The sequence below is a fragment of the Fusarium keratoplasticum genome, chromosome 13, assembly GCF_025433545.1.
Source record: "Fusarium keratoplasticum isolate Fu6.1 chromosome 13, whole genome shotgun sequence".
NCBI classification, from domain to species: Eukaryota; Fungi; Ascomycota; class Sordariomycetes; order Hypocreales; family Nectriaceae; genus Fusarium; species Fusarium keratoplasticum.
In genome coordinates, this window is record NC_070541.1 from 295,542 (window position 1) to 322,898 (window position 27,357).

The following is a 27,357-nucleotide window of genomic DNA, read 5'->3' on the forward strand; positions in this document are numbered from 1 at the left end:
AATAATATAACTATTTAAAGAGAATTATTTTATGCCTATATAAGGTTTCTTAGACCTTATAGCTATTTTATAAAATTATTTATAATATTTTAAAGAAATTAAAAAAAAGAAATAAATTAAATAAAAGTATTAATTTATATTAAAGTCTTAGCTTATATTTAATTTAAAGTAATTTAGCACGGGAGGGATTAAAAAGTCTTAGCTCATGTTTAATTGAATTAGATATAATATAATAATTACCTTAAAATAAGAATATTATATAAAAAACTAATAAGTCTATATATAGCTAAGTATAATTATTAAATAAAAGATCTTTTTTATTAATTATTTTTTTTATATATTTATTTTAAGTTTTATTTATTATTTTATATCTTAGTTATTAATAAGAAAATAAAGAAGTAATATATTAAAAGATAATTAAAACTAATTTAAATATAAATATAAAATTAAATATATATAAGATAATTCTTAGTTTTAATTAATATTTTTTTTAAAAAAAAACTATAAATTAAAGTTATAAAATTATATATAATAAATAAATAAAATTTAAAACTTAAGAATATTATTATTTTTATATATAAAGTAATATAATAATATTTAATTTAATTAATATAAAATATTTTATTAAGTTATAATTTTATAAATTATAATTATTAAAAAAATAATATTATTTATATTATATAAGCTAGAATTTTATTATTAAAATTATTATTAAAATTATTATTATTTATATATTTATATAAGCTAAGATATATATATTATATATTTAATTAAATAAATTTAATTAATTAAACTTATAAATCCTTATTTACCTCTAAGTCTAGTATTAAGCCTTAGCGTTAATTTTATTAAAGTTTAAACTCTAATATTAACTTTAAAAACTAATCCCTCTAAAACCTACTAATAATTTAGTAATAATCTCTAGTAGAATTTATAGAAAATCCTATATAAAAAGAAATATAAATTATAAAAATATAAGGTAAGATTTATACAAAACTAAGAGGTAAGATTAATTAAGTAAAATAAATAATAATATTTATAAGAAAGGTATATATTAAAAGATTATAGTTAGATAATATTATATAGCGAGTTTTAATTAATTTTAAGTTATATTATATTATTATACCTAGGTTAAAGTTTAAATTAAATTTTTTAATATAATTAAAAAAGAAAGATAATAATTAGAATAATATTATATAATTAGGCTATATAGGTAGATTATATATTAATATATATTAAGTAAGTTAAATTAGCTATTATATATAAGGCAAGGGTTATATAAGTTAGGGTTAGGGTTATTAGGGTAATATAAGTAAGGTAGGATTATAAGATTAAGTAATATAATAGCTATAGGTTATAACCCTAGTATATTAGTAAGGTAAGGTCTTATAACTTATTAAGAAAAGAGAGCCTAGCTATAATAAGGGGTAAAAAAGATAGCTAAGTAATATATAAGTAAATTATAAGTAAATTAAAAAAAAGCCTAAGTTTAATAGCTAATTAAATAGAAAGAAAATATTAAGATAAATAAAGGTAAAGAAAGTATTAAAGTATAAGATTAAATAGGCATAAAGGGTATTATTATAAAAGATAGTAGCTAGAGTAATAAAGAGAGTAGGTATAGGCAAAGGTATAGCGATAAATAAAAACTAAAGAGATAATTAGCTAAGGAAAATATATAAGATATAGGGGAAATATACCTAATAATAGGGGTTATATAATAGGTAAGGAGTAATAGTAAGATTAGAAAGAAGAAGATTAAGAGGTTAAGGCGAGTAAGAAGAGAAAAGAGAGTCCTTAGGTAATATTATAGCGGGGAATAGATTATTTAGAGCTAAAAGAAAATTAAGGGAGGTATTTTATTAAGAGATATTAAGAAAAGTAATAAAGTAATATAATTAAGCTAATATTTATATTTAAAAAAGAGGATATATAATAATTAGTGGGAGGGTATAATTATTATAATAGAATATAAGTATTAAAAGCTAAGTATTTTTTTATAATTTAAGTAATTATATAAGAGAGAGAGAATATATAATAAATAGATTAAGGCCTAAAGTAGGTTATATTATAAATAGTAAAAATAAAGAGCCCTATATAGGTAAAAGGGGGTTTAAAGTTTAATAATATATTATATTATATTATAATATTAATTTATTATCTTAGGGTTAGGGTTAGGGTTATTACTTAAATTTATTTTTAAAATACTTACCTACTTATATTAACTCTAGTAAATATAACTTATTTTTAATATTATTAATCTAGGTTATTTAAAACTTTAACTTAATTATATAATTATAAAACTAAGCTAATAATTATTTTAATAATTATATAGGATTACTAATTACTTATTTATTAATACATACCTATAATATATATTTTTTTAAATAAAAACCTAATTAAATTTTACCCCTAGTTTTTAAATAAACTCTACCTCTTATCTTTAATAGTATATTTTTAGTTTATATAGGATTTTAAATAAACTCTACCTTAGGTTTATTTCTAAATTGCTATTATGAGCGTCCCAGCTGTGACGAGATGGTATTTCCCAAGGGATAGACCGGTCGTACTGGGTTTATATTGGCAGGGGATCCGGTAGCGTACTCTGAGGCAGAGGGTATAAGTTACGTCTAGTGATATGCTTAAAGGTATTGAGTGTAACTAAGTTATGTTGATAGCTGAGGTAGCTACCACATAAGAAAGTATAATGAGCGTGTTCTATATACTGAGGTGATTATAGTGGCTCATGATGGCTCACGGGGCGTCAGTCGTGATCTAGCTGTGAGCCGGTTGAGAATCACAGCAGGATCATGACGGCTTGGCATGAGCCAAGTTGATCCTGTAGTGATTGGTTGGTATGGTGGGCCCCTTCCCTGGTCACGTCTCCGCAGAGTGTGTTGGCCGTGACCAGCGCCACGGCGCTCATAGGCGGGGTCTGTGAATAGGAGATGAAGGACTTGAATCATTCAGTGAGTTCGTGTCGATATATGCATTAGGCTGATGAAAACTCACAACAGAATGGCTTCGTCCCTATGAACTCCTTCCTCGCATGGTGTAGGTGCCATGTACAGTCCTGGGCGGCCTGATTCCCCTCCTCATCCTCGCGGGCAACAGGCTCTGCATTTGCCCCTCGGTCCGCTCCTTCTCGTTGATACGCCATGACGCAGCTGCGATCATTTTTCCGTCTAACTCTGTATCAATGACTTTGATGTAGTGTGTGTCTGGTTCGGTGCCCCAGGCATTGATATGTTGGCTGATGCATATTTTGACGTCTTCGGTGTTTTCCTGCGAGATGAATGTAAGTGCCGCCATGCCGGTGCTTCGCTCTGAGCCGAAGGCGGCATTTAGAATCCTGACCATCTCAGAAAAATCAGATTCTTCTGTTATGGGATGGACTTCGAGAGGCATTTTGAGGGTAGGGTGGCGTTGCTCCTCTGAGCTCTCAGATGCCAGCAATATGATAATTGAAGTATGGCTGTGGCTTAACGCTGGACGGAAATCCAGAGGTACTGCCGGGCACCTTAATTATAAACACGACACCCTGAGCACCCCCACACATATCAACTTTGCGCCTGTTCGTTTTTCTTTCGGGTTGCGGCCCACTTCTTTCGCTCGTTATGCATCATAGGTGGTCTCATAAAACGCTAGCTCAGCCGGATACTGGCCAGCACAAGAGCGACATACACGTATCTACCCGACCCTTCTCAATTCCCTCGCAAACAGGGCGTCCAGGTATGAGTCGTTCGCACGGCCCACTCCTGCCCTTGACCGTTGACTCATACGGCGTCCAGCAGGAGTTGAGCACAGGCCCTTCGGGCTGAGCAAATATGCCTCCAGTCTGAGCTTCAAGTGGGGTTATCTTGGCACCTCGGATTGCCTCGGATTACCTCGTTCAGCCTCGTTTAGTTCTATGGAACCTTGCCCCTTGAATACTGTCGCTGCCTTAGGTACAACTGGCTCCCTCTCGCACTCGGGTCTCGTTCTCTGCTGTTTTTACCCCTTCTATTGTGGCTGAAGCACGTGCTACCCTGCTACCCTTCGTTCTCTCTCGTATACGTTCCGATAGCTCCCCTGAACGAGGAGACCGAGCATTCCGGGCCGGAACGTCGCAAGCCTCACACCAAGTCAAGAAATGGTTGCAATCATTGCAAAAAACGTCGAGTTAAAGTATGTATCTTCTTCTATTTCGTTTCATCTTTCATATGCCACTTTGTGTATAAATACACTCTTCCTAGCTAAGTCTATGGTACTCACATCATGCCTATCAGCGTGGTGAAGAAAAGCCAAGTTGTAACGCCTGTGTTCAACGCGACGAAATATGTAAATATCTAAGGAGATCTAGGAAGAGAGGTAGCCAAGAGAGAGAGCATAAACAATCATTGCATTGAATCTTCGTGTTCCAATGAATAAAGAAAACAACCCGAGACTGAGTATCGGAGTGGTTACATTGAGAACGCTCACAGGAGACACGCTCTATGATTCCTGAGCTCTTCTGGGTCTCTGTCTGCTTAACCACCTCCGTTATTCCACCTGACGCACTGAATACGACGACCGTCATCACCTCTCCTGTCAAGGTTCACGCAGGGGTGATTCTCATCGTTGTTCCAACTTCCTAGCAAGTCGCCCGTGCAAGAACCGCCGTTTCCGGTCTTTCCTCCGTAGTAGAACCACGGTCCAGATGCGAAGTAGACAGAATGGCTAGTATCGTCCATAGTGACATCAACGTTGAAGTTACTCTCATGCTCGTAAGAAGCGGTTCCTTGGGCACTGCAAGGCAAAGGAAGCAGCGGTCAGCACATGAACGGTACGAAGGCCAGAAGTGAAACTAGGCCAGCACTCAGATTAAGGCTTACCAGTCGCCGCTTGAGAACTCGTTCGCTTTGCGATTGGCGCGAGGAGAAATAGCGGAGGCAGAGACTGCCGTGGCAGCACCTAAAGCCAAGATGGCATTCAGAAGAAAGCCGGTATGCATTGTGACGATTGTCAGAGATTTCGAAGTATTGTGCGACTTTGTCAAGGTAATGTCGGTCTTTGAAGTCTTTGTGAGGAATGTTGGATGAGAGACAACATTGTTGAGCTGGAGCTGATGACCTATTTATACCTTTTGCTGACAGGCATACCACCTCACTAAACATACCACATGACGTCCTGGGTATGGCTTTGCCCCATAGATCCCCGAAGGATCATGAATGCTGTTCTCGAGGCGATGGATCTACGGCGCCTAGGCCAGTTGGGAACCTAGCCGAAAGAAAGCAATGACGTGGTTGAACAACGACACATATGATCCTCCGTTGGGGGCTGAATCCTTTGGGCTCGCGGCCTCCCTGGCACGCTGACGCGATTGATGTGAGAGGTAAATGTTTGATAGAGTATCTGCATCGAAGGTAATGGCCCTTTCCACGTCCATTCTCCCCCAAGGGTAATTCACAACGGCCAACATCAAGTAGCTTAGATGTGAGTGTCCAGATGCCATGTAACCATATATATATTCGCAGTGGGTACTGGCCGGCCTCTCTCAGCAAGTACACAAGGCTTGTAATGAGTTCCATAGCCCCCTGACAGTTGTCTTGATACGAGACAAATCAAGATGTATGATGGCGATCGACACTCAGTCTCGTTCAACCAGTGACATCGGACTATCAGAGTTCCACCGCATTGATTCATGACGTAGATGAGAAAGGCGCAGTACTTGGCTCCGTGCCGACTCTAAGCATACTATTTATGAGGCCCCACGTAATCATCTGCCGGTTGATCTTATGGCGATCATTACAGGGGTAGTCGGCCTGTCGGCAAAGCACCCAGTACATAGTAAGGAAAGCCGCAAGGCTCGTTGAGCGCTTGAAACCCAGAAGGGCTTCATCTCCGGAAGATCATCAGTGAGGCCTGATCCTTTGCATATCACGAGCTGTAAGATTGCGGCCAAATCCTGTCAGGCGGAGCCCTCACTCATCAGAGTCCGAGGCCACCAATGACCGAGGACTCCACCTCCTCACACATATTCTGCATGAAATATAAGCTTTCTTTGCTGGACTTGGCGTGGCTTTGCTGCAGGGGGCCATTGGGAACTTGAACATGGTTAATCCCTGGGCAACATGCTAGAAGATGGTCGGTAACCGTCGTGGTTGTTGTTATCTCCAGATTTGTAAGAGCGTTAATGTCGAACGTTGAATGGGGCGAGATAAGGGGACTGAGCTTGATTTCATGATGAGTGTCTCGCAAAATGTAGGCTCCATCCTGGAGTCAAAATGACTCGAGCGCGGCTGTGTGGCCAGGCGAGTGCCAATGTATCTTCGCACGATTTGAGTCTTCGCTAAGCCTTCTAGTCGTGAGATCACGTCATACCGCCATCGGTCATTCGAATCAGTAAGGGTTGGTTCAGATTCAATCCCGCGAGATGGAAACGGTCTAATGTTTATTACGTCTTGAGTCGAAAGACCCCTTAGTGGTGCTCGCATCGATTCCTTGGTAGAGCGTCAGTGGTCTCTCTCATCGCCCGAATCCTTGACGAGGGGGTAACCCCACGTCAAGCCCTTTACAGTCCGCAATGGTATGTTTGGATTCGATGCCGCGGGACGGAAATGAGGCGACAGCTGGCCGTTCTTTAGCTCTAAAAGGTCCTTGGTAGTACTACTGTTGAGTCCTCGGGGAAGTGTCAGTGGTTTTTTTTCTGCTAAGCCCTTGACGGGGGTCATACCCCCTCAATCCTTTCCATTCCATCTCCATGGGCATGAGACTACTCCTCCTGGTGCCTGGGTACGTTGGTTTCATGATGTCGCCAAAGACGGTTGTTTAAATCGCTTCCAGTAAGGCATTCTCGTAGAATAGATGTTGCGGTACATGCCACTGCATTTGCTGTGTCTACACGAGGGGAACCATTAAACCACTTTTTGTTACTGTCTGCAATGATGACAAGAAGCCATCAGCGACAGTCGCACAAGACGCTGTCATTAGTACATGGCGATATAAAACCCAATACCGAAAAAACCACTATATGGGATTCATTCTCTCTGAATAAGCTGTCGACGGGTCCCTCGGACGGACAACTGACTACCAAGGCTTCAGAGGAGGTCTCCCAGCGGTTACAAAGCAGGGGAGAAAGATAAAGATGTTTGGATAGATCATGATTCATCTAAATACTTGAAATCTTATTTATAAATCTATATGGTAGTACTAGGTTCCTTGGAAAGTTGGCGTTCCGATGTAGGAGATGATCTTCACGTTGTGGCCTGGGAAGCAATAACGATGTCATTACCTACACAGATTAGGCGCTCTCGCTGATGTTACAGATGAAGCATGGAGGTTTTAGGCCGATGGGACTTGTTCCGTTATTCTGCTTGACCTGAAAAACCTGGCCTGAGGACGACTTGGCTTTCGAGGGATCATCTTTTGTCGATGTGATGTAGGTCTGCGATTCCTAGCCGCAATGAACATAGTGACACGTTGCTGAGTGTTCCATGAGTCGAAAAACTATTTTCCGGTAGAGTTGTGGCCGATTCCACTGGGAATGCGAGGTCGCCACCTCCAAGCTCTACTCTAGCACACTCCGAGGCGGCCCTATTAAACTGGCCTTTCGCTGCCCTTAACCCATTCAACATTTCAGCAAATGCCTCCCCAGCTTCGAAGACCCCTGTAGCGAAAGTCTCCAGTGTGGAGTGGCTTCGTTCTGTTGCTTATTCAATCGACAACTCTATCCATGCTATACCCAGACTAGTTCGTTGACAGTTCCACTCCCTCTCTGAGCACACCCATCAGCGTCCCCCTTTACCCATCAAGATACCTCTACGGCAGTCTGGTCGCCGATCGTGGCCATTAATCTATACTTTTGGTAATCGATAATCGATATCATTATTCCCCCTAATAGGGCCAAGTATGGCCCTGGCGAACCCGACTAAGCATGGCTGGTTGGCAATGGATTACAATAGGTTCCAAGCTCCATCAGCGGCGGCATTCGCTACGGCAGAACCAGTATCCTCTCTGGTAACGGTGGTGTATTTCTCTACGTACGAGGAATTTTTGAGTCTCTTGTCCGTCGTTGTGCTTATTGCTATCGCGACTGTTCTCGACCACAGATTTCAGCATTCAGTTACAAGTCACCTTTACGTGCCTTGTAAGGGAGAGGCTTGCAAGATGACAGGGTATCGAAGAGCGAAGCGCCAACTAGCACCATGAGGTCAAACCTATATTCCAGGTCGAGAAATCGCTGCCTGAGCATCAACCTAGTCAAGCTGGGACTGCCGCGAAATCTTCATGTCCCGTGTGGAAGGCTGGTCGAGTTGCAGTCCAGCAACGGGAGGCGAGGGAGCTGAGACAGAGAACTAGAGTAGAATTAAACACAAGAAAGGCGAGAGTGTAGTAGAACCGACCTCTTCCCTCTATCTTGTTCGCACCTGGACGAGGCAATGATCTCGTCGATATGTGTCGCTTCTTTGTCGACGACATTACGCTCCGCAGGCGACACCATCCTGGCTGTCCGCTCCTTTCCCCAGGCAGATGATTCATTGTGCTCCATACGCTCAAAGGTCCACGGCAGCTTATTACAAGCTTGAGCACCTGGCCTTGGTTTCTGCCTCCCCTGCTATGACAAACGCATGTCGCCCTTGCTTCTTTCAGCGGTGCACATTCGAGATCGACTCCCTTTAAACTCCTTATTCCACCGGGATTTTTTGAGCAGCTGCCATCACATGTTCTTACCTTGCTTTGACTCAATGAGTGGAGGCATGGCCTGCAGGGCGACCTCTCCAGAGATCCCTTCCTTTCTATGAGTGCATGACCTGCCACTGCTTTTCTTTCCTCAAATCAGCCCACCTGCGCGAAGGCCTCACTCTGGAGAAGCCGTTGCGTTAGTTTCGCTCTCAGGAAAAGTTGCTTACCCTTCTCTTGCAGCCTGTTATCTTCCTCAGCCAGAACTCCAGCACTGTGTTGGGCTCTTCTGCCACTCCAATCACAGCACGGCTTCGTATTTTCCCAATACAAAGGGCTGGGTCAGATATGATTAGTTGCATATGCCTGCAGAATGATTCCTCTTGGACACCTCTCCATGTCGCTCTTTGTCCCCCACCATCGACGCCGTCAGTGCCTTGCCGTTACTTTGTTCTGACGTGTTGACATAGAAGATCTTTGCAAACCACGACGAGACGGGCCCGAGGCAATGCCCGTGGTGCTAGTTGTTGTCATCTCTACCCCCCTATTAGTATCCATCGACTGAAGGCAGTCCCTCGCCCAGGTCCATATAGGTGATAGAGGCCTAACTTGGCCGTCTATGTCCTCCTATAACTATTTGTTGTTCGCTAAACTACTCCATGAATCTCTAGGCCCCCCTTCTGATCCAGGGCTCCGAGATACTTCCTGCTGCCGCTGAGACTACATCTCCCATCCAATCCGCAGTTCCATGCTAATTATCCCAAGAAGTTTTCGAAGAGTTCAGACCAGTCCTGCTAGAAGGGCTGTGCACTGTCGAAAGGCCTTATGAGGTAATACCCTTATTTTCACAACAAGGCTCTTCCCCCAGCTATGGAATACTACCCAATACTGACTATCCCTGAGAGACGAAATCTCACGGCCTGGCCCGCATAGGCTTGGTCAAATTGCTTTAGTCTTTCGGCGTGCAGGCCTGGCTTCCCAATCGCTATCCTACGATCAACTCTTCTGCTCTAGTCCAGCCGCTCCTCTTACTAAGTGGCCTCAGCTTGCCTTCACTTCAACTTCTGCTGGACTTTTCTCCATAGAAAACAACAGGACTGTATTTATGGTATTGTCAGGTGGCTCTGAAACTTGGGTTTCAGGGCACGATTTAGCCTCTTGCCTTGATAGTCCTCAATCTGACCGACTAGGTATCAATGAGTTCTACAAGACACCAACCAAGTGCAGGGCATGAAATTAAAGGGGCTCATAAATATTAATGTGAGCTGAAAGAACTTCCACTGGTCTAGGCCATTGACTAATATGTTCACCGCAAATTACGTCTAGAGGTCAGTCTCCGGGTCCACGTGTATGGCTATAGACGAGACTTAGCCACTATGAATGGCGGTGATCATCATGATAACACTTCTCAAAGAGAGCAGCAGCCACAATACCAAAGAACGTATATACACAAGGAGACAACCAGTTGGTTCATGGTGAGTTGGGTCGCTTGGGGCCTGAGCCCACTTGAGTCAGTGGGTTACAAAAAAAAAAAACAGATCAACATGATTTCGAGAAGACACAGGTATCCTGTAGTTGGGCAACATGTGCCATCTAGCCCGCAATAATAATGACGTGACGTACATCATACCTACGCCAAAGGCCCCCACGAGATCAACGAATCTCTTCTTCAAGTGGGAGAGTCGGGGACTCGGGCTCGCCGTCAGTGCCCAGCTCTCGCGGTATATGCAAGTTTCCCCCGCATGGCGAAGGCCGGGGCCGGCTCGGGCCTCAAACCGTCGTGCTGTACTACGTGGTACATAGATAAGCGAATGAGCCCGGCAGGTCTTGGTAAGTCTGGCCCTATCATTGTACAGCCACTGTTTTCAGCTGTCCTGCTTTGAACATAATAATAGGTCAACGATCGACATCTCAGAAAGAATTGCCCTGCACCCGCGTGCTAGTCTGACGAGTTGCTGTGAGACACGTCTGCTCAGCCGTGTCTGGCGAGCGTCATCCGAGACAATGTCACAGATAGTGGCTAAGGCGGCACAAGGGCGGCAGGGTGAGCAAATAACTACCTACCATGACTAGCGAAGGAGCGTCATTTCCCTCGTATAGTGTTAAAAGCGATGATACGCATGTATATTGCTTGAAAAGTTATTCACCGAGTCTCCTGATTTGCAGTTGCTACCAACTTGTATGGAGAATCCAACTTCACCCTGCATATATGGCACCACTTGAATCTACCCACACCTTCCGCATCCCTTTAAAATACCACTCAACGGCTTGGCCAAAGACCTCATGTTTTACCCGTGGTGAGGCCATGACCCATCTGAACCTCGCGTTGGGCGCCACCTCCTTGTTACTTGACAGGAATGCTGGTTTATTCCTGGCCGCAAGCGAAGAAGATACAAACGGCTAGATCTGCTTCTATTTAGGCAGGAGGTGTACATACAATATCAATGTTGGCTTTTTCTCTATGCCTCTGTTGATTTGCGGCTTACCTAGTTAGACAGGGAACTTGAAGTGCATGCTTGTTGGCCCGGGGGAAATGGAGCATAAATGATCAGCTAACGGCGCTGATTCCATAGACATCTCGGCAATAGAAACATTCAGTTATATATTTCATCAAGTTTTGCTTCCTTAGGACTTTTGCGATGTCACAATGACGAACCTCCCTCCCGCAATTCTGTGGCTTACCACGAACGTAGGATTCGCATGGGTTTTTCATGTCTCGAAGACGACAGGAAGCTACTCTCCCAGCCATGCATCGCGGTCTGGGATGATTTGGCCGCCGTGGCGCGGTACAGAATGGCCGACGCTGCTTTTGCTCATGTGTAGTACGACATCCCTGGCGATGAGCAAAGCTTGGTGCTGGGCTGTCTTGGCTGTGCTCTTCACGGCCTGATTGATATTGGGCCGGATGTTGCTTGTGGCGAAGTGAGCAACATTATCTCTTCTCTGACGGGCGGCGAACTCTCTTTCGAGGCGCTGAGGTCGGTCTACATCGGTCTGGTGGCAACACTCCAGTGGTGCTCGGATAACGATCCATTCAACACTACTGGGCTTGCCATTCTGCTTCCCCATTGGTGGCAGTTGAGCAACCTGAGACATCGCCCGGTGGCACTGATGAGCCGACTAGCACCGTCGCCAGACTACGCCGTATGCCCTGACAAGCTGACGTCGCCGCCGGCTTTTAACTCGATTACACGAAACCACGGCCTGAAGTTCAACACTGGTCAGACCGTGCTCGATTCTCAGCGAGCCGAGTTGGACCGCATCGAAGCATCGGTCAAAGAGGCAGGGCTTCAGGACCTCCAAGGCTTGATCACCAAGCTCGTTCGGCCAGTGCTGGACTACACCGACGGAAAGATTACCGCCCTGCCCACAGAGACAACGTACTGTACTGATGTTATCGAGTCGTGCATCTCTCGCAGACACTCGGAGAAGGTACGAGCTCTCTGGGACCTCATGTTCGTCATGTGGAAGTGTGGCTCGGTGTGGATGGCAGTTCTGGCCAATACGCGGTATACTCACCACGGTTCTACTAATTGACCGAGGCCGGGCAGACTACAATGAGTCAACATGGGGGAAGCCAGAGGAGGAGACGAAGTAAAGTGTTGAAAAGTGTCATGGGGAAAAGCAGGGCGGGCTTATGAGAGGAGAGTGAGATCCAGGATACTGTGACAGACTCTGGGTTGTAATTCAACATTACAACCATCATTGATTCAATAACACTATTGTGGCTTAATTCCTCTATGCGGTCCAGCCTTGGTGTAATTATCAAGACTTGTAACCCTGGTTATGATACCATATCGTGACCTGTGCCATACGCAGGAACAAAAGCGCCTGGCTCAGGTCAAAAGCCGGCGCGGCATGTTGGATCACGTCCACATCATAATCGATTCCAACGTTGGGCACGTCAACTTCCAAGAGCCATAGACAAGTGGCAGGGTGGAGAAAAACATCGATGATGGCGTAGATGATGTACTCAATGTTTGAGGGAAAGACATGTCTGTTTGCCCACCAGAAGACGCTTATTAGAATGTCAGCTTTGCGCTCAAGGTGGATAGGAGGAGTGAACTCACGCCGTGCGTATGCCATACAGAGCACACACATATGCAGCCAAGGAAAAGAAGAATCTGCGGGCCTCGGCGTTTCTGTGCGTAATCATCTGGTAGGTGCTCCGAACAATGAAGAAGGCCGCAGTTGCGTACGGCCAGAACTTGAGGACAAGATTCCACTCGTCCGAGTCCGATGATCTGTCATTATCCAGGATAGTCATGATACTATATGCAGCTGAGCCGCTGGAGAGCGAGCCTACAGCCTGAGTGACAAATTGGCATATCCAGAGCATCAGGAGAAGACCCCACTCGGGTCGGTCAAGGCCGGCGGACTGGCGACAGGTTTTGAGATTCGTCCCGCCTTCAAGAGAACCTGGTTGCCAGTCATCTGGCTCATCCGTGGCATTGGGATTTGCGAGATGGTATTCTTTGCAAGTCCTTTCTCCCGTATAACCCAAAGCGAGAAGTAGGTAGCAGATGGCCGAAGTGAGCGTGGCGATGAAAGGGAATATGTGGAAGCGGCGTTTGCTCCTCTTGCTCCAGGGAATTTTCTTCAACGACACAAGGGCAGCTGTCGCCATTATAGCAAATGCAGTCCATTCAGCGGCCTCCTTGGCTGTTCCATCGTTCAACCGTGTCGTTATGGCTGAGAACCAGCCGTTTTGGCGTTTGGCTTGTTCCTCATCTAGAGCGATCATGATGTGCTCTCGAAGCTCGTCCACGTTGAATTCGGACATTATGATGGAGGATATTTAAAAATGGCAGGGCAAGATAACTGGGCTTGTAATGAAAACTGCTGCTGTCACTGTCACTGACGATGGTGTTGAGCTGGAGGATGAATGGATAACAGGCCATTCTTGGCATCTTATGTTCAGGCTGTGTAGCGGAAAAAGGCTCGGGCCGACATTGTCCAGTCCAAGTCCACCCAACTCAGCCCCATCCTCATTGCCGTTCTTGCCGGGTATCCAATCCTATCTCATGCCTTTAGACCAGGTCGCAAGAGACCTAAAGCCAGTTGATTTGGCAAGTCAATGGCCGGTACACACAAGATTCATCTCAGAGAAAGGTACCGGCCTACCATTCAGATGACTTTTTCGCGGTGAAACTTCGTGACCTGTTCAAGGGCCAACGGCAAGTTGTCGCGAAGCTTGGCTATTCTCAAATCTCGACGGCCGAGACTAGCAGGGCCAGAAGCCACCAGGCCCCAGAGGGCTGTGCTGGCAGCTAGGACGTGGCGGTGCTGATGTGCGTTGGTTCTGCCGTTGCCCGTTGGAGGTATGCAGCCCGAGATTGTGGCCCTGGCCTGGCCTTTCCATCACAGAACCAACACAGTGTGCCGAGGCTTCAATTGATCGGGGTTTAGGTGCTTAACTCCGTTCAAGAAGCAGGCCTTTGACGTCTCCGTCATCATGCTGACTCTCCGCTACGCTCCCCAGGCATGCCTACTTTTGACGGATACTCAATCAGTGATGAGGTAGTTGAGGCCTTTGCCTCACAGGTCCAAGACCGTACTATTGTCATCACTGGAGCCGGCCAGGGAAGCATCGGCGGCTCAATCGCTATGATCCTGGTCCAGGCCTCACTCGCCCACATAATCATTGCTTCCAGGACCACGTCCAAGATCGAGCCTGTTCTAGCCCAGATTAAGAATATTATCCCTATTACTAATAAAAAGTCCCCTCCCGGAGCTACACGATCACAAACATTGGTGAGTCGCGGGAAAGTTTTCGCTATCAGGCCTTGCCATCGCCATTGTCTTAGAAGCTGACATGGTCATCTACAGGCAATCAACTCGTACAATTCCTCGATCGCTTCCTCTTCCACAGGGGCTGACGTCTCGGTCAACTTCTCCCAACTCTTGCCGCAATACGACCAAACATATAGACTGCTTGCCGTTCGCGGCCTCGTTGACGAATATCGAAAGGTCCTCCAGACACCCCGGTTTGCCCTTCCTCAGTCACCGGCCGCTCTGAAGAACACTGCAGAACGGTGACGAGTATTCGTCCGCATAAACGCAGTCATGGAAGAACTCGATACAGAATGGGGGGGCGCCCACTGGATCCCGGACGACGTCCGCAGGGGAAGCCGTCTCAATGGAGTCACTCAAGAGCCTAGCGATGTCACGGTCCTACACATGAGAGCTATCACTACCTACGCCCAGAATCAGGGATTGTCTCTTCCCTCCCTCTGGGGCATGTCGCGTAGTCCCAGCCCTCAAAGCGTAGGTGTTAAAGATGCCGCAGCCAGGAGGAAGCAAGGCGGAAACAAATCCCGACTCACCGCTGAGATTGCCCCACGGTTCCTGAAGACCTTCAAGGAGGACCCTACGATCAACAAGAGGCAATGCGTCCAGTGGCTCAGCCCTGAGATGGTCACCTGGCATCTGGCTTCCCAAAAGAATTGCCGGGCGATGTTCTCGACCTTCGCTTCAAGCTGTCAAAGTTCAGCATGACAACAAGACCAACCGATTCAACTGATTGGTTCTCTTTGGTTCCAGGGACCATGCGGCTTTGTGCCACAACCACTCAGAAATGTCGAGGAGGATTATTCCAGTCATGACTCCTGTACCTAGCTGGCAACCCACTGACGTTCCATCATCAGATATGCACTTTTACGGAGAACAATCTCGAGCAAATTGTAGGACAGTTGACCGGTGCAAAAGAAAATAGTAGAAGCTTCACAAATTCAGAACAGATTGAGATAGTCTGGCCACTCGGGGTTTGCAATATCCTAGAAAATGTGGCTCAGCTGAAGCATGTATCTTTCGAGGTTGGTCTTCTCGGAAAGCCAAGATCACACTTGTACCAAGGAAATGGTCGGGTACGCATAGAGACACTACGTGAAATCGCCTCCACCTTACCGTGTGGAGACTGTTCACGGGTTTACTACCGATCCTGCTACGGGTGAGCTGTACTCCACGCAAAAGCGACATGTGAAATGCTCATTCTATACTAACATCGAGTTCAAAGACCAAACATAAGTGATACGTCATCGGGGAGGCTTTTGAAAAGTCCCAGGAGCGCAGTGGATACCTCGTGAAACGCTCCCTAAGGATCACTACTTCTTCTCTAGAGAGAGGATTGCATCCAGGAACTAGACTTTGAAAAGCTGAGATGGCTCAACTGGCAGGTAAGGGGAATCGTCGACGGGTCGTTGGTTGATTGCCGGTGATAGGAACACGTGTTTTACTACAGAACAACGGTTCCCACGTTTTCTTTAGCCCCATATCTTCTCCACGCGGTGTCGACGCACTACAGCTATTCAACGGTGGTACTCTGTTGCTCAAAAATGAATGGTCAATACTGACGTATACGAATCTCGCAAAGGTGGGGTGATGAATGTAGTCTAGAGACGTTTCCTGCATGTTGCGTCAGTCTGCGGGAGATATATCTGATAGTCAACATGGTTTAACGACAGAAGAGACCCCATATCAAAGGCAGATGCATACAGATGCATGCGAGCGATGATCAAGGATGCCGCAGAGGAGGGGTTCAGGGAATACCGGACTCATCACCTTTTCGCGGACCAGGTTGCACGGCATACTAGCAGCCGGAAAGAACGGGATCCGCCATGCAAGGTACTGCAGAAATAGCTGGGAACTCTAACACAGGACATGCGACTCGGGCCAAGTTCGCGGCGTCTTTGTGCAATCTAGGCAGGCAGTCAACGGGGGCACTTAATTCTATCGAATCTCAGCCACGCAAGTGTGTACAGCAATATGCGCATAAAAAGATGGACAAGATTGTAATTATTTGATTTAAACGATGAAACTTATTCGGCATACTGGTCGACCGTGCAGCAATATCCTAAAAAAGCTAATCCATGAGGATCGATCTATACCCGTTGAAATTGAGCTCCTACTTACTTGTGATGGGGTGCAAAGAAAAGAAGCACCTACATCTGGAGACGTAAGAAAGACTTGCGTTCAAACATGACAGTGAACTTGCTGCGCACCACGCTAGAGGTGCTTATGGAATGGTGGAGTTCTCAGTTCAGGGAAATGGATGGAAAGCTCGCGGGACGAAAAGGCGCGGAAGTCAGTGTAGGTGTTGTTAGGGATACTCGATAATGTAAAGACGGAGTGTGCTACTTGGCTTTATAAAATGTTGGGTAACAAACAATGCATCGATTCTGTTTCTATGCTAAAGTTGTTACCTTGTTTCGAGGTTCCATCCCAGCCTGAGTGATGAGTCTGTTTTGGCCGACCTTATCGACGTTTACTATGGGAACCGCGCCGGCTTCGCCCCATCCAGGCTCACGTCGATATAATGCCTCTAAGTAAGTTTAGTCAAAGACGTGATGGTGCCAGTCGGTTCGTGATGCTGTCATCGCCGCAGGCCCCACGCTGGCTTCTCACGTTTCCCACTTGACTCGTCAGCCTTCATCGAGTCTCGCCCACACCTTCAACGCTCAGACAAGTTGTCTGGCTGGATACAAGGTATATCTCTCCCACGACATCCACGGCATGACCCAGATAGCGACACACTTAGCCCCCGAAATAGCCGGTAATACATGTAGATTGTAGGGAAATTCACAGCAGTGGGTTGCAGGCCAAGAAAGACTTCGCGGCTCTTTTTCGCCCGCCGCTGGCGGGAGGTTGACGGGCGCTAAAGGCAGGCGACCACGGCATTGGTTCCGTGCCCAGACAAGTACCCTCAAGTCACACCCGCAACAATTGAGCCCCGACAGTGTGTCGAGACTTTGCAGGGATGCATCGTGCCAAAATTCAGATGCACTGTCTCACCAGTGACATAGATGATAGCCTGAGAGGCGGGTCTGAAATCAATAGTCAACTTACCCCTGCCGATTTGCGACGGAGTGGCTAGTAGAGACTAACGATCACTGTAGCGACTCGAACCTTCAGCTAGCCACACTCATGGTCTAGGCCGGGCGCTGGCTCACCGACGAGGGTGCCAAGGTAAAGAAGCTGCTGGCGTAATTCAGGCATCCCATATCGTCACCGGGTTAAACGCGTAGTTTAAAGCCTCTTAGGACTATTTTCATCTGTCGTTTTTTTGGGCCTCAAACTTTTACTTTTTTTTTTTTTTTTTTTTTTTTTTAATTCTCTCTTAGTTTTACGATTATTTTACTGTTCTGGCTTATTAAAACGCGCGGATGTTTTATTCTGACTGGGACAGGGCCGTAACGAAGGTTAGCGGTTTTCCACTTAATTTCAGAACTGGCGGCTCAAAACGCCTTACAGCCAGCCACATGGATTTCAGCTTATTTCACTAATGGAGTCGAGCGATACGCCTCCGTCTTACCGCTTTCTCCAGCGTGGGTTATACAGCCTCCTTGTGGCGCTGCACTAGGTCAATAGCTTAAGCCCTTGTAGCTGAAAGAGGGGACGCACTAGTCAAGCCATTTCGAAAGTGTGCCAGAAGAAATGGTTCTAGAATCATGGGTAATCCAATAAAACAGGAGACTAGACTAGTCAATATTCCTTCTTTTGTCCATGTATTGACAGTTAGCCAGCTGAATTATGGAGCAATGGAGATTGGAAGTTGGAAACAACGAGGACGTACACAGATGAAGTCTCTTTAATACTCGGTCAGCGGTATTGTCATGATCCATACGTTCGTTTTCTTCTTGTAAAGAATTTCCTTCGTTGATTCATGACAGAAATTCCCCCCAATATGCCTTCATCATTACCATCTTCATCTCTCGACAGCCTAAACAGTGGCATCAACGCTGCAAAACTAGAAGCAGCCAACCGCTATGTCCGCTGGAACCTATTATTTCTCCTGATAATCTTCATCTTTCTTCTATTTCCAATATGGATGCCTCTTACTCCCTATGTCAACCAAGCGACCAACGTCGTCATCGTAATCATCATCGGTCTTTTCCAACTCATCTGGCTCATAGCTACCATTTGCGCCATCCGTCGAACACTAGCCATTAACAGCCGAAACAAGCTCAAGGCCACAAAAGCCCAAGATGTCGAATTAGCTGACACGGCGGCCAACGACTACTCTACCATTCGCCACATAGTTGCCATGACCTTATACAAGGAACCCATGAGCGTACTGCAAACCACCTTGGACTCTCTCGTTCAGCAAGAAGATGCCAAATCTCGCCTCTCCGTCGTCATTGGCATGGAAAACCACACACCTGACAAGGAAGCCAAACGCGATGAGGTCTACGCAAAGTACGAGAGCAAATTCCTCCGTCTCATCGTCACCTTCCACCCCTCAGGCATTCCTGGAGAAATCAGCGGCAAGTGTTCCAACATGAACTACGCCTGTCGCCAAGGCCTACAGATGCTCCGTCAAGATGTTGACTACAACTATGAGAAGTACGAACACATCTTTACCAACTGCGACTGCGACGCCGTTTTTGATCCCGAATACATGCTGGAGCTGGAAACCGAGTACTCCAAGCTGGATTCCGCCGACCGCCACTCGTCCATCTGGCAATCCATCATCATCTACAAGCGCGACTCCATGCCCTTCTTTGTCGACATTACCGGTGTTTTGCGCACCTTTTTCTTCATGGGTGTTTTGATTCCCTGGAACATCAATCCCATGTCTCATTACTCTCTCAGTGTCAAGTTGTTGGAGGAGGGCGCCTTTACCCACCCGGCCTATCAGATGGAGGATATTATTGCCTTGATTCGCTACACCATCATGACACGACGAGAAATCCGCATCCGGCCCTTGAATCTCATTTCCATCAACGGCCCGACCTCTGGCGCCAACTACGCAGATGAGATCCGCGAATGGGCTCTTCAGGTTCGCCGATGGACCATTGGCGCCGGCGAAGTCTTTCACTACTTCATTGTCAAGACCTACCGGATGCCTGGGCTCTATCTGTCCATCAGCTGGGCCACTCGCTTCTTCATCTACTATGGCCTCGTTCTATGCGCCAGCGCCATCTTCTCTGTGATTTCCCCCATCATTGTTCAGCTCATCAACATGGTTGCTGCCGAACATGATCGACTCTTCATCAGCGATTCTCTTTTTTCAACCATCTGCTTCATCTTCTTGGGAACGCAATACGCGTTTTTGCTCATTGTCACCGTCCTCGTCCGTTGGAACCTGCCTGTGCCCGGGGATAGCAACAACAATTACAACAAGGGTCTTCGGGGGGTTACAAGAGGCCTGTTGCATTGGATCTTGATGCTGCCGACCATTCTCGCCTACAGCTTTGTAGAGCTCTGCTCCTTCTTCGAATTGGCGTTTAGAGGAAAGAGTGTTTGCAAGCATAATGCTGCTAGCAAAAACAATCTAGTCCTTTTACAAGGTGCCGGGGATTCTTGAGATCCATACATGCGCCTCGGCTCCCGCATCGCCGGCGTCGACCCGACTCACACTTCTGTACTGGATAACAGTCTTCTTGGGATTACCCGGGGGGTCCTCAAGCCGGCTGCAGGTGAATTTGAAGCTGAAATTGTCTGTGAGTTTGTGATTGAGCCCTGAGCTGAGCTCATGCGCAGAGCGACTATGGCTCGGGCTGCTATTGTTGTTGAGGATGCAATCCTAGCTGTGGCGGGCGCTACCCTCGAAACTGCACAGACCAGCTTTTGTAGGGAGGCTGCTTCTTACCTTGCGGAATGCCTGGCTTCAGAAAAAGGGGTCAGAGCAAATTGATCTTGCACTTGAGCTGTCTAGTGTTGAACCCTTAGATGTTGTGGAAGAGTTTCTTTGTTTATCTGCAGCTCCCATTTACTCATGCCGTGGAGATCGCTCGATAAACCTTGCATATGGTTTGCGATGATCTCAGCCTTGTACCAAGTGTTATGTGCGGCGGTACTGTTGGCGACGGCTAGTCTTACTCGTTGTGTATCAGAATGAGAAGCAATTGTAATGGCTTAGAGAGGGACATAATGACGTTATGAAAGATTAGAGAGGATTAGCATAGATGAAGCTTAAAATTAATAGCAAGGGTTAAAGAAAGAAGGCTACTATTTTTATCTTCTCTCCGTTTCTTTTTCACTCATGCCCTTACATAGAAGAGAGCAACGTATCAGTAAAATAACACAACGGTATACACAAAAGGCATTTCAGTCGGCCCAATACCATGCCACACCATCCCAAGGGAGTTAACAACTGCATTATATTGTCCTGTAAAGTTATGATCTCCGGTCTCGCTCATGCTAAGAAAGGTTCAATTGACGTACCATGATGCTGTAGGAGGCGTAATTGACTCGTTCTATGCTCTAACTCATGACCTTGATCCTAATCTGAGCACTCATTGTCGTAATTCTGCGTGCATGGTGAAGACCACCAGCCAATTCCCCCATTGAGCCATCATCATGGTTCTGTCTTTGTCGTATTGTCATTTTACCATTTAGACGTATGCTGCCTGATATGGCGATATAGGAGATGCGCCGATTTGATCTTTGATCTTCTTGGCGGACGTTCCCTTACGGTGAGGTGGTGTAGTAGAGCACCTTCACTGTCTTTCTAGCGATTAATTGATCGCCTTGTTGAATCAAATCTGTTTGCCATGCTTCCCTGGTTGATTGCGCGCTTCCTCTTTGATTTCTTTCGCCCCTCTTACCCATGGCCAATGCTTGACTTTCCAGTGGTTGGCGCGTGACGACCGGCATATGAGAGCCATACAATACAAGTTTCGCACTCGTCATTTGCTGCCTAACTTACGTGCCAAAGCTAGGCTAACATGAAGCCGTCGTTCCCATGGACTCCTGTTGTTTGTCGAAAAGCGCATCCGCTTTTCAGGGTCAACTCAACTCTAGCCCCAAGCGGTCTTTAACTTGTATTTCTTTCCAAAATACCCTTTTTTGGATCACCGTGCTTGGTGAACACTCCGACCTGACGGCGTCTTTATTAGCTTTCACTCTCAAGACTGTGCGCTACATGAGCCAAGCATCGTCACCAAATTCACCATCCCCCCTTCCACCATCGCCGTGGCAGGCTCGATCACTGCCCAAGATATCGAAAAGATGCCGGCAGGCCTCACAAATGAGACCTCTAGCAGACCTCCCTCCAGAGCACAACCCGACAGAGGTGACAGGCCTCGCGGTCCCCATCCGCAGCGGTCTGCCAGCGCCGCATACGGGCGGCCGCCCTATCCTAGTCCTCTCATACTAGTCATATGAGTTACATACAATCTTTGAATTGAATGGGGTTTAAACTAATGAGGACTATGACTACAGCCTCCGCCGTGGCCACCGTCAAAACTTAGATTCCACAGCCATCGTCCAAACGGTGCTCGTCTCATAGCACGACCCCTTAAAGCCATCACAGATAAGTCTCTCAACCTCCCGGCAACAGGGTATAACGATCAACAAGCCCAGCCGCGGCCATTTGCCGCCATGGGACGAGGTCACTCTCAACCCAGAGTTCCGCAGTGCTATCTCTCCCTTTCCAGACCGCAGCAAGAACCCACGCTTAAGTAGATATCGTCATCACTGTCGCCAAAGACGCAGCCCATTTCTCGTATAGTAGAATACTCGGTACAAATTCGTCGTCGTCGTCGTCGTCCGAAAGCCGCAGGGTCATGTCATCGCTCTTGATGATGTAGTTAGGAAGCGCGGGTAATTCCCGGAGAACATACAGCACGGCGCGACGAGCTATGATGCGTCGAGAGTCATGGAAGTATACCGTGACATGGTAGCAGAGCCTATCGTCATCCTAGCTACCGCGATAGTGCCAATATCTATTGTGGAAGCAGAGTCCGACATCGAGGCCGTCATATTCTACCTCTGACAGAAACCGAAGACAGCGGAGTGCAGTCTCGATCCAGGTACTGTTGTGACTGCTGTGACGATGCTGGTGATGGTGATGGTAATGGCGATAGCGACGCTGTTAGTGTCAAGTATATTCGATGAATGCGCGATCAATGTAGAATCTAGTCAAGGAGGATAAATATGGAGCCAAAAATGACAAAAACACGAGACATGAGAGTTGAGGGGAGAGCAAGACGCACAAATCACCGTGAGGTTCAGCCAGAATCGCACTCACCGCCACCAAGAGAAACAGCGCCCACGACACGCACATTTTACGATGACTTCATGCCTAAAGAGTACAGTTTCTACATCAAAATACCAAGGCAGTCCATACCAACCTACATAAACCTCATCTGCACCTGGTGCCCAAATCCGCCCACATGTATACCATTCACTGCATTGCCGGTTCTAACACGCCTCATTCTCTGGTCAGACATTGCCATGAGCTAGCAGCAGCATCAAAGCCAACCTCCGACCCTGGTCCAGCATTTCAAAGCTGGCGTCACGAGCTTCTCAAAATGTTGAGACAGCCGACCAAGATTTCGAGCCACAATGGAGCTTAGTCTTCAGGTTCCAATTCTACTTCCAACGCTACATCGTGCAGCATCCAATAACTCTTTGAGTTATGCGTAGAGCGTCGCTCAGGGTCAAAGTGAGGTCTTGATGAAAAGTAAATTTATCGTAGTCGTTGGACGTGATCCGGCACGTGAATCCTCTGGCGAAGCCTTTAGATATCAAGGTACCGGGTAGCTCAGCGTTGCCAAGGCCTCGGTTATCCAATCAGCGACGTTTTTTAACCGAAATCTCCAAGTTTAGGACAACAGCTGATAAAATAAGAAGTAACGACCAGCCAATTAGAGACGTTCTTCAGCTGCCATCGTCAAGTTCGGGTTAGCGCCTTCAGATGATAAGATAAGGAGTGAACCGCGGTGCTGGAAGTTGAACCGCGGGGTACACATCATGCCTATTGTCACCTTTTGCAACAATCCAGCCAATTTTGCTACTCTTGACGGTGAGACCGCAAATTCGTTTCTCCGAGGTGAATGGGTCGGATGCGTGTACGGTGTGCGGCTCCAGTAAGCAGGTTCTACCATTGGAACACCGATGGGTGAGTCCAGAGCTGGATTATAGACCAGTGAGCCGAAGCCAATGCGCTGTAGGGAGCCCCCGGGGCAATCCGCACTCGTCGAGCTGACGACCTCCGAGATGCCTTGCCTTTGATGACACCTGGAATATCGAAGCGTTCTCGCCGGCGCCATTGGCCCACGCCGCTCGATGATGAGATGATGAAACAGCTGAACATACCACCACCATCCTCCAGCTTGACCACCACATCTCGTTCCTCGTCGGCAAAGTGGATGCCATTAGAGCCGGAACGCGCTAGTCCTAAGTTGCCGTCACACTTTGAGCCTCATAGAGCATTGACGTCCATGCCTGGGACACGATCTCTGCTCGACGCACCAACTTCACCTGGTTCTGCAACACAGTCCCAACTCACGTCCATCCCTGTGAGCTTCGACAAAGCGTTTCGGTACCAGACGGAATCCGGTAGTGGCGCTGCACCATCAAACCTAACGACTAGACCTCCCGCTCCTCCCCCTCGGCCGCTGTCGTCTCCGCATGATAAGTTCCCGGGGTTGGCCGGGGTTCCACGTCGGTGGCTCGATATCCACCGCCAGAATGACGGCTTCAACAGCCGGAAAGTCTCTCTGTCGATGTAATCATACCGCAGCCTATTACGGAGACATTTACCCAACAGTTCATATTCGGGCTTGTTGCCACTAGATTACGCAAAGCATTTAGGCAACCCCAGCAGTTGGTCAAACTCGCAGAGTTCGACAGGATTAGCTACACCCAATAGAAAGCCGCATGCAAAAGTTCAATTCGGCCTTCCGCCATCTTGTGTCAATCAACAGGCCAGCTGCTGCCAACACTGTGAACTATGGCGGGCTCAGCGTGACGGACGACTTGGACTCTGAAGGTGATCTAATGATGGAGGCATGAGTTTGCTCCCCGTATTGGGCCTCTTATGGCGACACTTGTATGGTGTTGAACGCCGTTTCTGCTCTTGTTTCTTCAATTTTGCGCGGTTCTGTTAGACCTCGTCCTTCTCCTCGGCTTCTCTTATTGACTCGGGCAGATTCTCTTCACACCCACTGAAAGAAAAAGGCCGTCTTTCCGCGTCCAAAAGCATATCAATTGACTCTCCCCGGGCTTTCAAGGAACTCTGAATTTAGTCTATGGTTGCCTCGCCAAATATTGAATACGTGAGCTAGTTCAGCGTCACTTATGCTGAATTCTTGAGATAACCAACCCTACATCTCGCCATGGCGACCGTTTCAGAAATTGCTACATTACTTAGTCACGCAGGTACCTCAGACGAAAGCAAACAGAAAGTTTTTATCACCTACTTCACACGGTCTTGTTAGGTTCGCACCTGTCGCAGGCTGTCTACGTAATTAGTCACGTGGATCCCTTATCAATGCCTTCAAAAACCTAGGGGGATTTGCAGTTTGGGCCACGCCCTGATTAGCCTCGTGTCTAGTTGCATCGTCGGAAGCCATCTCCTCTGCAATAAAAACTATTTCAGGAATTGACCGGCTAGCATGGAGTATTCCACTCAACAAATATCTGTACATTTTCTGCAGAGGAAGGCGGGAGGCTGAGAGAAATGACCACGGGGTTTGGAGTTGGCTGGAACCATTCAAAGCTGTATAAAAGCTGAGGTGCACTGGTTGTCTGTTTACAACGGAACGGGTTATGAAACCACTGTATAATATATCCCTTACTAGCTCAGTCCGAGGAGCTTGCGGAATTATGTCAATCTTGTAAATAGCTTGAGCTGGTTGACTTGTGTGTCAAGTTGAGTGATCGAAACATTGCAAAGTTAGAGACGCCTCTAGCAAAGCGTATGCCGCCGATGTTCGGGGGGGGACCGGGCAGCTGGGCGACATGAGCTACACTAAAGAACTGAGACTGAGAGTAGCTGCGGTAGCTTCATCCCCTTCGGTCTCACCTCTAGCTGAGGTGTCGTCCTTGGTACCGTCTGGAACAAGAGACACCTTGTCATATGGTGGCGCGACTCGGTTTTACGCGGGAGCCGGGCTGTGTTCATTACCGTTGGGCTGCGGGTAGCCGTCGGTTCCCGAACAGCTTGGTGTTGAAGACAAATTAGTACGCTAAGGCTCAGAGATTAGTCTTTCCTCAGGTGGCAGAGATTCCTTGGGCCAGCTGTTCAAGGCTTCAGCGAGAGGGACCTCTTGGCTGGAGGCGTCTACCACGGCCGGGGACCGGTGCCTAGATGTCTTCTTTGTCATCCACTTCGCTGACGGTGCCGTCGTCATCGTCGTCGAGGACGAACGGAGACTAGAGATGTAAAAGACGGGCGACCTTATTATCATGGTGACTAAGCGACGTGCCAATACCGGCTTGACAGCAACAAGCGCTGTCAAGTTGAAGGCTCTTTGATGCCAGTGGAAATGAAGCAGACATGAGGAGAGCGTGGGATAAGGCTTTGAAGTTATTGTGGACTCTTATAGACCTAGCTAGCTAACAAGTCTCACGTCTTACTTGGGTTTGGCGCCAAGAGAGTCCGCCTGGAGGTTTTGAGCTTTCGTAAAAACATCTGGCGCCTCTGTTGGGATATGGCTACCGTCTTCTCTATTCGCTATCCACTCTTTGTCATATTTCGTGGGATTCATTTCTGACCGGGAGATGGCAACTTGCCTGACAGTCCGCTCAAACATCTGCTCGTATTGAGTATAAGCACGGTCGCATCCCTCTGAACTAGGCCTCAAGTCTGCTTCCCAACGGTTCATTGAAAGAACGAACCGTCTGTTGTCGGAGGACTACAGTATCCTCCCTTCACACTTTCAATTACAGGGCAAAGGCGGTCTCCTCACAAAAAAAAAAAAAAAAAAACGCGTCGCTCACCTACGATCTCATGTATCGTGGGTCTTGTCAACTACCTCCACTTACTGATCCGCGAGTTGAACGACAGCGTTGTGTGGCGTCGGCTACCTGAGCCCTCAGCCGAGCTCACTCTCCAGCACCAACGTCCCGCTCTTCTTTCTTAGGTTACCATCCACAAGAGAGAACACAGGCATCCATCCAACAATGGTACTGTTGACTTTAGGGGTTTTGCATGCTTGTAGGAGCCTTGACCTATCCACATATTCCTTTTCTCTTTCAATACCATTAAGACACAGGCGTCAAGGGATAAGTCGCGCAATGGCTAGGCTATGAAAGTAAATAAGTATCTGGCTACGGTGGGAATCGGCCACTCTAAAGTGCAGTTAAGCTTTTGAAATGTCTCTAATTATACCTACCAACGCGTTACAATATCGGGAAAGACTTCACCATAGTGAGCAAAGCCTCGGCCATAAGCCCAGCCGGATCGCGATGAACAGTTCACTGGGTTGTATATCCCATTCTCGCAAGGCAGGCTATACATTACTGATATATCAAAGGATAATAAACGACTTGTAAGTGAGGTCAGATATGCATTTCAATTAATGTTATTACTACTCAAGTTAGAGCAGTCTGCCTGCCACCAAACGGAGAAACCACAGGCCTATTTTCCAAGTCGCGGCGATTCACTCCCAACCACCTTACCACCAACAGTAGATTTAAATGCTTTCGATAGTGGATTATCGGGCGAGCGATCCGCCACGACGTCCTCCTGGCTCTCAGTAGGGTTCTCCCGGTGAATCGGATCAATGCGCGACCGGTCCGCACCCACATCTGCCTCAGACTCGGTCGGCTGTGGATCATGCTTCTGTGAGAGAGGAGCCGACTTGTCCGAGGCTGCTGATTTTCCAGACGCCGGCTCTGCTGCGGATGTCCGATCTGCGATCGTTCGAACTTGGAGATAAGTTGAGGCGGTGATTCTTCCTCGAGCTTTACGAATGAAGGATGCCGTAAGCGCTCTTTGGGGTGTCATAGGCCGCATATTGCCGGATTCACTTCAAAGCGATGCTT

The 27,357-nt window shown here is 47.0% G+C and overlaps 4 protein-coding genes across 4 annotated transcripts; 1 reads left to right on the forward strand and 3 right to left on the reverse strand.

Moving 5' to 3' along the window:
* Positions 1-2,783: 2,783 nt before the first annotated feature.
* Positions 2,784-3,408, reverse strand: NCS57_01446200 (uncharacterized protein; the record flags this gene model as incomplete). The annotated part of the gene is made up of 3 exons (XM_053064064.1): positions 2,784-2,956; positions 3,013-3,030; positions 3,191-3,408. 3 exons carry the CDS (start codon positions 3,406-3,408, stop codon positions 2,923-2,925), a joined length of 270 nt encoding a protein of 89 aa, XP_052906347.1. The 3' UTR covers positions 2,784-2,922.
* Positions 3,409-4,508: 1,100 nt separating this feature from the next.
* On the reverse strand, positions 4,509-4,972 carry NCS57_01446300 (uncharacterized protein; the record flags this gene model as incomplete). The annotated part of the gene is made up of 2 exons (XM_053064065.1): positions 4,509-4,767; positions 4,854-4,972. The coding sequence occupies 2 exons, from the start codon at positions 4,970-4,972 to the stop codon at positions 4,509-4,511; spliced, it is 378 nt and encodes a 125-aa protein (XP_052906348.1).
* Positions 4,973-12,405: 7,433 nt separating this feature from the next.
* NCS57_01446400 (uncharacterized protein) lies at positions 12,406-13,423 on the reverse strand (the record flags this gene model as incomplete). The annotated part of the gene is made up of 2 exons (XM_053064066.1): positions 12,406-12,658; positions 12,711-13,423. 2 exons carry the CDS (start codon positions 13,421-13,423, stop codon positions 12,406-12,408), a joined length of 966 nt encoding a protein of 321 aa, XP_052906349.1.
* Positions 13,424-18,322: 4,899 nt separating this feature from the next.
* On the forward strand, positions 18,323-19,945 carry NCS57_01446500 (uncharacterized protein; the record flags this gene model as incomplete). The annotated part of the gene is made up of 1 exon (XM_053064067.1): positions 18,323-19,945. The coding sequence occupies one exon, from the start codon at positions 18,323-18,325 to the stop codon at positions 19,943-19,945; it is 1,623 nt and encodes a 540-aa protein (XP_052906350.1).
* Positions 19,946-27,357: the final 7,412 nt, after the last annotated feature.